Source organism: Hermetia illucens, chromosome 4, assembly GCF_905115235.1.
Source record: "Hermetia illucens chromosome 4, iHerIll2.2.curated.20191125, whole genome shotgun sequence".
In the NCBI taxonomy this organism is placed as follows: Eukaryota; Metazoa; Arthropoda; class Insecta; order Diptera; family Stratiomyidae; genus Hermetia; species Hermetia illucens.
Window position 1 is genome coordinate 56,059,937 of NC_051852.1, and position 12,232 is coordinate 56,072,168.

The 12,232-nt window shown below is 37.8% G+C and overlaps 1 protein-coding gene across 14 annotated transcripts in view; it reads right to left on the reverse strand.

The window, feature by feature from the left end:
* The window catches only part of LOC119653500 (homeotic protein female sterile-like), a 47,616-nt gene that overhangs the window by 24,965 nt on the left and 10,419 nt on the right, over positions 1-12,232 (reverse strand). For 4 of the 14 annotated variants that reach the window (XM_038058145.1, XM_038058136.1, XM_038058138.1 and 1 more), the window contains 5 exons: positions 5,163-5,242; positions 3,984-4,040; positions 2,684-3,760; positions 1,343-2,411; positions 1,102-1,272 (listed from right to left, as the gene is read on the reverse strand). In XM_038058145.1, coding sequence (XP_037914073.1) covers positions 1,102-1,272; positions 1,343-2,411; positions 2,684-3,760; positions 3,984-4,025 — 2,359 coding nt within the window. In that variant the 5' untranslated portion in view covers positions 4,026-4,040; positions 5,163-5,242. Of the gene's footprint in view, positions 1-1,101; positions 1,273-1,342; positions 2,412-2,683; positions 3,761-3,825; positions 3,885-3,963; positions 4,041-5,162; positions 5,243-12,232 lie in introns of all 14 variants that reach the window. The other 10 variants (XM_038058140.1, XM_038058137.1, XM_038058141.1 and 7 more) reach the window with 7 other exon arrangements.

Genomic DNA, 12,232 nt, shown 5'->3' on the forward strand with positions numbered 1-12,232 from the left:
TACAAAGACTACCATGCCAAGAATTGTGCTTAGTTCATCCAATTAACACAGACACTACTATTGTCTCAATTTGATTTTGTCTATCTTTAAACTATCTTTTTACATTTGAAATTTAGACATGTATATTCATATTTTTCATATATTATCTTTAAAGATTTAGTTAGATGATTTATAATATATTTTGAAAATAAAAATAATAGAAAAGTGAATAGCAAATACAAAGTGATGCTCTTCCAATAAAGGAACTATATCCGACCGACCGAAGTTTGAACGTTTATAAAACCTTTCGAGTTTATGGCATAGCTCTCCATCTAACATTCAATACATACTATATGATTCTGCGGCTTATTGAAACGATAACATGGAAACCAGCGCTAGAAAGCAGACAATTGCAAAATTTCACTATCACTTTCTGCATTTTCAACAGTGTGATGCTGCCGAATTTCGATTTATATTACGAAGATGACTGAAAATTAACTCTTATCAATGCTAACAATCTCTGTTCAAATATGTCAGCTTTTCTTAAGAAAAACGTCTGGAAAATCAACATTATAATCTCGGCTGTGTAATGTAAAAAGTTCAAAGCTCTATTCCTTGATATGTCTATGTCTGAAAATATGCCGGAAAAATCAAGATCAAAGTTAGACAAGACTCACATCAAGTCAGTCACTACCAACTCCCCCATGCCCATAAACTCTACAAATTCATATACCCCTTCGGCGTCGGTCATGTGTTAATTACAATAATTTCAACATCAAACTGCCCTTAGTGGAAAATGAAAATTGTGATAACATGAAAAGTGGAATGTGGAAAGAGCAAATAAAAACGAAAAATCAAAGTAAAATTTTTGAAAAGTGTAAAATCTAGTTCGGTTATTGCGCTTCTTTTGCTCTATTTTAGTTTCTAAACACAAAGTGACATTTTTGCGATCTGTTCCTCTCTTTTGTCAATTGTGTCAAAGAACATAGCATTATGAAAGTGTAGAAATTACAGAGAACGAAATTATGAAATTGCAGACTTGTGGTAGGAAAACTCCTTTTCTCGAAAGGATTGTAGTTTTCATTTTTATGGCAGTAGTGTGTGTCATTGGGATAAACTTACAGTAGGGCTTACGAGGTTTTTTACGAAGACATGATGCAACATAGCTTTCGAGTTCACGTAATGTTGATGGTTTCAGTGTCTCGAAATCAATTTCAATTTCATCTGGATTCGAATCTCGTAGTGATGGTTCACGACTTTGTATGATGTGTACAACTCTGCCCAATTTGTCACCTGTACAGAATGCCAATAATTCAGTCAAATACATTTGCTTACGTGTATGTGTATTCAAAAGGAATCTTACCTGGCAGTTTATTAATATCAAGTGAAAGCTGCCGCTTCTCGTCGTATGACATAGGTTTGGCAGTATCTTCTTCTTCTGAGTCGAAGTTCATAGATTGACTTGGTTTCTTCTTGCCCGGTCCACGAGGTGCACCCGGAGCCGCATTCGACGATTTAGCTCGTTTACCCGTTTGGGTAGCATTCGGCGCACCAGGCTTTGGACCTCGTTGACCTTTCACTTTAGCACCTTTGTTATTTGCTGCCGCAGTTGCATTTGGCGCAATTCCAGCTGCCCCCGTTGAACCGCTAACCGCTGGGTTCAGTGCAGCTGCTGCCGGCGTTATGCCTTTTGTGGCATTTGCACCATGTGCCGTTGCATGACTATGCAATTCACTCGCAACTTTCATTTCACCAGGTGCCCCAGGCAGCGCTCCGCCTGTCACAGCTGCTGCCGCTTGCTTTTTCTTCTCTTTCATTTTCTTTTTGGCTTTCTTTTTAACCGACGCTTCTTCGCGAAGTTTTCGCATTTCTTCCTGTAAGTCCAGCAATTTTGCTTCAAGCATTTTCAGCTTCGCACTTCTCTCTTCATCCGAGTTCGATTCCATTTCAGAGTCACTAGATTCATCTGATGAAGAATCACTCTCGTTTTTAATAAATCCAGTATTTGTTACAGGCTCATCGGGAATATTCGCATATCGCATTTCAAACACATCTTGCAACTTTCGCCCCATGGCAACCACATCATGATCTGATGGGTTGTATTTATAACAATTGGTGAAAATCAACCGAACGTCAGAAGCAAATTCTTGTGCGGTTTTGTATTCACGGTTATCCATTTTTCGCTTAACTGTTCCTAAATCCATCGGTTTTTTGATGATATCGTGATAATCATGCAGTCCTAACAACTCTGCGTCGACTGGTTTGTAGAAAGGCCATGCGTAACCCGAATGCTTCTTAGAAAACAGTTCTTTCAGAATTTCATTGCAAGACTTTAATGCATCTGATAACTTTTCTTTGTTTTTAGGTGCTCCAGGGGGAGCACCTGTTATTGGTGACATTGGGTAGTTCGATGATTGGAATGGCGTCAATTCCTGAAAAATACAATCAATATTCTCTTTATAGAGCACAGTGCCCACTCACAAATAAAATTATATGGTATGGCAAGGAATGAAGGTGGAACTGATGGCGTAAAAATAAATATAAAGTTGATGAAAATGTAATACTCCGTTATTGAGAAAACTCTCATTTTTCCTAATAAACGTATGGAAGATGCTACGGATTATTTCACTTTCAACAATGTATTAGGCGTGAGATGAGTGCGAGACCTGAATGCAATTTGTTACTGGTACACACCACCGCCTACCTTATTTACCTGTCGTCCAGATTCCCTTCTCGTAGCTATCTTAGCGCTCTTTGAATCAATAGCTGTATATGGCGATTCGAATGCATTTGCAGTTGGCGTTGTTGTGTCTGCCTTTCTTTTAATGCCTTTACGCATTTTGGCGGGTTGTTGAGGAGGTATAACGGCGTCCATTGCAGACGGTTGTGTACTATTTACATGATAAGGTGGTACAGCTGTAGTTCCACCCTGTGAGCTTGGCAGAATACTAGGATTCACCACCACGGATGGTTGAGCTGCAGCACCACCAGGTGCTCCGGGGATCGTATTGTGCGCTGCACTTGCTGCTCCCGCTTGAACCGGCGGTACAGCCCCAGCCACCGCTCCCAATGCAGGCACTGGGGCAGGCGCAACCGCCGTCGTTGTGGTGTTTGTGCTACCCGGTATTGTTTGTGGTGGAACAGTACCAATTGGTGGAATTGCTGGGATGGCTGTTGCTCCTACTGGGGTAACCGGCCCTGTCGACGAAACTGTTCCACCCAGTGCAGAGCTTGGACGACCACGTGGACCTGCAGGTACCGCTCCCGTCGCCGGTCGTGGTGGTTTCTTTTTCGCTCCTTTCGGCGCTTGCGGTTCCAACTCCACTTCTTCCTTCGGCATACCTTCAATTTTACTCAGGAATAATTTCTCTAAAGTTTGCGCCATAACCACAACATCCTCGCCAGGTTTATTATAAACATAACAATTGGCAAACATTGTATTGAAGTCTTGAATACATTCCTTCGCCGACCAGTAATAGTTATTCTCCAAACGCTTCTTTATTGTTCCCAGGTCCATTGGTTGCTTAATGATTTTGTGGTAATCAGGTAAGTTCAACTTTTTCGCGTCGACTGGCTGCTGAAAAGGCCAGGAAAACTGATGTTTCCAGACAGCTTTCATTACTGTCTTAAGCAGATATTGTATCTGATTTGTATTTCGCCCTGGCCGTTCAGGCGGTGGCACAACAGGCGGTTGTACAATGCCATTTACCGGCTCTACAGTCGGCTCAATGCGGGGCGGGGGCACTTTTGGGTCCATTGTGTTTTTTTGGAGTAAATCAGGCTATAATGAAAGGAAATGATATTGAACAATGTTAGAAGTATTATCAATACAACAAATTAACTCACTCTCAAATGGAATACGTTAAGACAACAGGTTTATTCAGCAGCAAAAGATACAATGCTCTCTATTGAATATTAAAGGAATTGTTGGTAATTTTAAAATTATGTGCCACAACATCGCAATATGTCGACAACTATGCTTACCACAATTTAGAGATACTCACAACAACAGTAGTGGCAGTCGTTTCGGTTACTCTCTGCTGCATGTCGTTCTACGCAGTCTGAAACAAACAAAAATCCCATTAGCACCACATTTTTCAAATCATTAATGAAAAATTCACAATCTTGAAGAAATTGTATGGATGACAATGTAATTTGTTTATCCAAAAGTGGTTTTTGGGTTGATAGAACTTTTAGAAACATGGTATGTATTAGACGGCACAGCTCTCGCGGTGCATATAGGTCTTTACTATTGTAGGAAGCATTGCAATTTTGATATATTAGAAATATATTAATAATAATACGATTGCTACCAAATTTCTGACTCTTTGTACCATATGATTTGTATTGTCATGAAATTGTATACTCGAGGAAATAAGTAAGATGTAATATGGAAGAGACAAAAAGAAAGAAGCAGATAGTAAACCGATTGATTGCCCGAAATACTTTATTGCGGACCGCACTAATTTTGAAGAGCTACTTATTCGTTTTATCTATTTCGGCCAATAACCATTACTTCTATTTTTTCCTTTCTTTCATTGCGCATTGCGATATAACTCGAAATTCATTCAGATTCTTCGTGGAATATAATTAGAGTAATTGACTCTTCTGCATATCGAAGATATAGATGATGTGTTGGTAAATGTTCAATCACTCATAACATTAATCTATGCGACAATTTAAAATTGGCCAGTCCACCTTCAAATACATTGAGCTGGAAATGCTGCGTATATGGTAGCATTAATCCATGGCTGGCACTAGACTATCAGTTTTCATTTAAAAGGAAGTATATCATTGGGACTCAGTTAAAAAAGAAATCATGTTAACAATTTTCTGAAAAGAAAAGGTTAGCCAAAGAAGCAAACACACATTGCTGGAGCAACAATGATCCTATAGGCAAACAACGGACAATTGACAACAAGTCAGGAAATTTGACGCCGGCTTGAAAAGCTGATTTCAAGTTTACTTTGCATCACTAATCAGCAGTAGACGGAATCAAAGCAGCTCCAACTAAAAAAGCAAGAGAGATCAAATTCGGGAGCAAAAATATAATTGCAAAATGAAATGCTCGCTAATGCATATTTTTAAGCATCAACGGATGCGATCCTCTTTAAAGGTCGCACATTTATTACCCTTGCAAGAGATTTCATGCGAATTTCTAGTATTCTTCATTCATATCTTACCAGAGATGCATTGAATTGCTCAATTTAGTCAGCTTGTTAGAATCATTACAGAAGTTTTACGATCTTGACCCTTTTCAAATCTGCAACCAAAAGAGAAGAAAATCTAAAATTAGGTAATGATTTCATCAATCTGAATAAGTTTTTTATAATTTAATTGATATCTCCCAATTCCATGTGATTTTCCAAAATTTTGAAAACCTGGAATCTTTATAGAAAGCGTTCAAACAAAATGTACAAAGCACTATCTCATTAATTGGAGGTAAAGCAAATGAAAATAGTCAGTCATAGAGCAAATATATTCATACATATTGAATTTTCCCACACTTTGAAATCTTCTAAAAGGCAAGGTTTCATGAAAATCAAAGATAAGATGAACTAAATTCTTTTCAATCGATCTTTGCAAAAAAGTCACGCAGACTTGCATTTCACAAATTGGATAATTAGAATTCGAAAAGCAAGTGCCTCGCTTCCTCCCACATTCGATTCCGATCGTATCAAATCTCTCGTTAAGAAATATTCCTTCTTATCTTTCAATGTGAAAATATTAGCAAAATAATCAATTTACACATTGATCGACGCCATTGTCGCCAACTGTCGTAACTTCACTAGATTCGCTTATGAATGTCGTATCGGAAAAAAATGCCTCAGCTGAATGAAAAGAAAATACAAAGGCGTAAGAGAAGAGAATGGTTGGAATTATCCGATTACAGTGACGATGTTTCGGTTGCAGTGCGTCCGTGAAACTTACATGAAACTTGTTTTGCGCTCAACTTTACTGAAGAGGTTTGTTGCGTTAATGCTGTGCGCAAACGTGCCGTCAACGCGGTAACCGGGAGACACTTTAACGACTACTCAAAAATTTGGCGAAAGTCAACAAATGGTGCTACCCGGAAACTGAATTCGGCTTTCAATCGAACGCAGAATTAAGATGTTGAAAACAACATTTTATCTTCATTTTCCAGTTGCCAGTATCCAAGATATCCAGAAAAATAGGAATTGATAAATTATCGAAATTTGATTTATTTACAAGTATGATGTAATGCCTTTTTTTCTCATAGAAGACAAAATACTCCAGTGCAAAGTAGCAACAATTAATATTTTCATCTATTTTTATCTTCTTTCGACATATTTGAATAAGAAACAAGTCGGGAAACCGGAAGCGAGACGCTTCAGGTATGAAAGGTTTTGTGTATTTCTTTTATATAGAGATTTGAGTGTGTATTTGTCCCGTTAGTATGTAGCACGTAGTATATGCATATACCCACTTCCAAGTAATATTGACATTCAAAGTCTTGAATTTGCACTGAAGCGACAGTTTTGACCTATTATAACTTTGTTAGTGATGGTGAGATTTTCATGCTGTATGTTGTAGCCTACATTGATGCAAAATTTCATGATTCTAGGGTGAACTTAAGGGGGGTTTTCCTGCCAATTACTAAAAATTAAGGTAATGTACTATTATTAACTTTATTTGAACAGATATCGGTATGGAGGGTATTTCGCAGCCTAGGCACCATATAGTGGCAGGCCCCTGATTTTTTGTAGATTTTTCGGTTTGGTAGTTTCTGAGAATGGGTTCATTAAAAAAATGATCAATTTGAACCCCCCACACTCCCCACCTTTCCAACAAATGTCAAAACTAAGACCGGCTTCGAAAAGTACTAACTGAGGCCTTTAATTTGATACACCACATGACTACATTTGATGAAAAAAATTTACACCCCCCTCTTGCAAGTATGGGAACCCCCCCCCCCCCCTTAAATTCAACATAAAAGTATGTAACTCACTACATGCGTGAGCGTTCACAGTTCCCACTTTTCTACCAAATTTGGTGTCAATCGCTATAACCGTTTCCGGAAAAATGCGTGTGACGGACAGACAGACAGTAAACCGATTTTAATAAGGTTTCGTGTTTACACAAAACCTTCAAAGGGAATAGGGATGGAAGATCGTGGGCTTTGTTTAGACGAAAGCCACACGACTTTGAAAAAAAAACTTTGTGTAGATTCAAAATTGAATGAATTTTATATGAAGCGATTCGCTGACACTGCAATGAGAGGGCTAAATGCAGGAAACTTCTCTTCGTTTAGAATTCCGTTAAAAATTGCCACCTCTTAAATGTACTTGCCTGTACTTCATATGCATCTACAGACGGATTTAGCTGGATCAACAATCTGTTCACGATCGTTAAAATAGCTTCATAACGTATTCCAAAAGAAAACCCCACATCATTATTCCTGTGTGCAAACAAGGGAGCTACGTTCCAAGTGCTTAAGGGGATCTACATCCGAATCTTCAAGGAAAACGGACTAAAGATGATCCTGTGGGTCGTAAATATAGGAGAACTTGGTATACGGAACCCTTAAACCGAGGTTCGGGTTGAGAACCGGGAAGACGTGACAAAGTTATAATTTTTCATTTCCTGCGCTAAAAAGGAAACCTTAATATGTTTTTTATTTTAAATTGGTTCACCAATGGTAACTTCGATGGCTCACTTGTAGACTTTTCTTTAATAACTTTGGTTTTTAAGCATGATCGATTTATTCCTTTTCTTCAAATTTGCAAATATACTGTGACATTCTTAAAATCGATGCTCTTGAAAAATCCTACTCCTCCTAGTCCCTCTATTTTTTACAAAATTATGAGTATGAATCGAGAAAATATACAGTTAATTTTTCTACCTAAATTTTTTATACGAGATAGTTTAATTTCTAGCAATCTCAACGATTAAAATGCTGAAGCGTATATATTGTCATGCAATTTCTGTTAAATCTTTCACATATGACGAATGGCAGGAATTCATGTTGAATTTAAGGAAAAATACATTTCTATATATATTTCTTATATATATTTGACCAGGGTATTATTCCTAGCTGAAAACCGATCTGCTTTCCACACCCGACACATGACATAACCAATGTTTTCTGCTAATAGCTCTGATGACATTAGTCTCCAACATTTTCGTTTTATAATATCATTACGACCACCTTGGTCAATTGCCCCGAATTACGACCGTTTCAGGCTTCTACTGGCCCCATTTTATTTTTTTTTTGTTAATTTGCAGCAACCCCACAACATTACAACTAACAATAATAATTTAAATTTATACAAAAAAACAAAATTCTTTCCACTTTTTAGTATAACTTTGAAAATTATTGAGGACAAGGAATTCAAGAGGTTTTTGTATGTTATTTTTGAGAAATTTTGTATTATGGGCGAATATTCTCCCACATTTTCAACAATATTTATGTCGGGGAATAGTACGGGTTACTATCTTAAGTTATCCTGTTTATATAAGGAAGGATTCTTCATCCAGTTTTTGATCCAAATCCAATTTTATTAGCTTAGACTCTAGACGACATTCCTTTATAAACATTTATCATGCGAACTTCGAAATAGTTCAGGGCTTGACCCTCCTTTTCAATTTCTAGGATCTTTCAGACAGTCACACACAATACAATAACAATAATCTACCATTCTACTAATTTCCACGTAGTCCTTAAGCATTTTTTCGTTTCGACACTCTTAAATGACTAACCATAAAAATTACTAAAATTCTTTCAATATTCTCCTAGAGTAACAGTGATTAAAGGACCTTCTATCGCCAGAACTACCGCAAGTTATATTGAAGTGCTGCTGTTTAAATATACCCTAAAGTTATTGTAAATACCTCTAAGGGAGGAAATTTCCTAAAACTTAACCTTCGAAGGGATTCTAATAAGCCTCATCATTCATTTTATATATGGTTGTCCTCATGCACTGTGGCAGGGCCATCCTAGGATACTGTGAAGCAATAATACCACACAGACATAAGTTGATGAAAACTTTAAATTTTCGAGTAAAAGTGATAGTCCCTTTCTATCTGAATCTCCCATAAAGCTGGCACCAAGAACCTTCACGTCGAATAACCGCGGTTTTATGTTGAGATAATTGCATGTTGAGAATGCTGGATGACAATGAAGGCAGATGTAGCGCTGTTAATTCGTGAATTCCTCTGAGATTTCCCTATGATGCAGCGCTTGATATCCCACTTATGGTATTTATCTGATTGTAGATAACAATGCTTTGAAGAATCTCGCAAAATGCATGTTTATGATGTTAATTGGAGTAACAGATTCGAAGGTTGTCACAACCGTTTTTGACAGTAAAGGTTTTGAGATGTTCCTGGCATCCCCATACCAGTTTAGATCTGATTTGAGATCATGCACTAACCTTCAATGTCGCGTGAATATCAGAGAGATTATGGATCTTAACACATTTGTGTTCATACTTCGTATCGAAACAAGAATTTTTCGCATAGTCCTCTATCTGAAAACAAGTCGGGAAACCGGAAGCTGGACGCTTCAGGTACGAAAGGTTTTGTGTATTTCTTAGTACGTAGCATGTAATATAAGCATATGTCCACTTTCCCTTAAAGAAATGATCACTTTCAACCCCCCGCACTCCCCACATTTCCAAGAAATGTCAAAACTAAGACCGGCTTCGAAAAGTACTAATCGAGACCTTTAATTTGATACCCCACATGACTATATTTGATGAAAAAAAATTTTACACCTCCCTTTTGCAAGTATAGGGGCCCCCCTTAAATTCAACGTAAAAGGATGTAACTCACTGTATGTGTGAGCGTTCACAGTTTCCACCTTTCTACCAACCACCTTTCTCATTACTCCGACGCCAGTGCTATATGATATTATTGTCTTAACATTTTCAAATTTCCATTTAATATTAACCATACATCTTTATTAACCCAAGTCCCAAAGTCAGTAAAAGCACATGATGCCAGATCCTGGATTTTGATATACTGTAATCCATACTTCATTAACGATAAACTAATTCTCGTCAACTTTTGGTTGCCAGCATTTCTGTTGCCTGTAGAAAGACTTTCTTACACTGCTCGCAAGCAATGTTGTGCATTCATTTCATGGGAGTTTTCTAGCTCTGATGACAGGAATTTTCTCATTTGAATTAGAAAAAAATATTGGTAAAAATCAGTGACGCTATAATCTCATTTGAAACTTGGCCTTAAAGAATGCTACACGAATTTTCAAACTGTAACATAAAGGGAGTTAGCATTGCACATGCCCGGATTTATTACAAATCCTTCACAGCTGTGTAAAATGATGTAACACATCCAGCCTACAAGACAAATCTCGCCGCCACCAACTAGAAACAAGTCGGGAAACCGGAAGCTGGGCGCTTCAAGTATGAAAGGTTTTGTTTGCTTCTTCTGTGAGTATATTTGAATGTAGAACTATTCCCTTTGTACGTAGCCCGTTATGTATATGCATTTAACACGTCTGACTACCCACTTTAGTGTGATATTGATAGTCCCAAAGTCAACTTTGGGCTACTGTAACTTTGTTGCTAATCCAATAAAATAAATTGATAAAACTTGGAGATAATATGCTTCATATTATATTTTATATTACTACCAAATTTTATGTCTGGGTTAAACTTAAGGGGGGTTTTACTCAATTTACCCAAAAATATGGTAATATACTATTATTAACTCAATTTGAACGGATATCGATATGGAGAGTATTTTGAGGCTTGAGCACAATATAGAAGCAGCTTCATGAATTTTTAAGAGATTTTTCGGTTGGGTAGTTTCTGAGAATGGGTCCGTTAAAGAAATTATCACATTCCACCCCTCCCACTCCTCGCCTTTCTAACAACTCTCAAAACTAAGACCGGCTTCGAAAGGTACTAATCGAGACCTTTCATTTGATACCCTACATGACTATATTCGGTGGGGGGGCAAAAGGGTGGGTGTAAATTTCATCAAATATAGTCATGTGGGGTATCAAATTAAAGGTCTCGGTTAGTACTTTTCAAAGCCGGTCTTAATTTTGACATTTGTTGGAAAGGTGAGGAGTGCGAGGGGTTGAAAGTGATTATTTTTTCAACGAACCCATTCCCAGAAACTACCAAACCGAAAAATCTGAAAAAAAAACCAGGGGCTGCCACTATATGGTGCCTAGGCTCCAAAATACCCTCCATATCGACACCTGTTCAAATAAAGTTAATAATAGTACAGTACTATAATTTTTAGTAATTAACAAAAAAAAACCCTTAAGTTCACCCTAGAATCACGAAATTTAGCAGCAATACAGGCTACATCATACAGCATGAAAATCTCACTATCACTAACAAAGTTATACTAGATCAAAACTGTCGCTTCTCCGCAAATTCAAGACTATGAATGTCAACATCACTTGAAAGTGGATATTTTCACATAATATATGCATATTTTACGTGCTACACACTAATGGGAAAAATGCACACTCAAATCTCCTTATAAGAGAAATACACAAAACCTTTCATACCTGAAGCGTCTAGCTTCCGGTTTCTCGACATGTTTTGTTTTGAAAAATAATATGATTTTGCCGAAGAAGGTCGGTAACTTTACGGCCACATCCCTTGGCTATCGAAAACTGGATATGACTGAATTATGCAATGTGTGCACAATATAGGCTAAGCATTCAGCTTCTAATCGAAATGAGATGACGATGCCTAGAAAATATCCCTTCGTGTCGGGTTATTTCTGACGGCTAACATAAAGTGCTTTCTCATATCCTGAGATTCGATTTTTAACAGGATTTTAACTACGGGATTTCGATCCACAATCGTCCAGAGCTTCGCACCAACGAAGATTTCCAATCTAGCGTAAAAGGATTCATTCTATGCACGCAGTTCAGAAGAGGTGACATTGTAATCTTGATAGATGATCTGGATTCCAATTTAATAATAATGATAATCGTTGGCGCAACAATCCATATTGGATCAGGGCCTTGAAGTGTGTTAGAGCACTTCATTCAAGACCGAAACGGTACACTACAGTTACTGTAGGAGACAATGTGGTCAGCATTGCGCTCGCCCGAGATTATTACCCTGATTTGACTCAGGTACTCATTCACAGCTGAGTCGACTGGTATCCGACGTCAAATCACGATACAAATCCCACTGCCGCCAGTGAGATTTGAACCGCGACCTTCCGTACGATAGCCTTGTGCTCTAACCACTCAGCTATCCGGATTCCAATTTGGGCTCTGACATCTTGCTCGGGCATC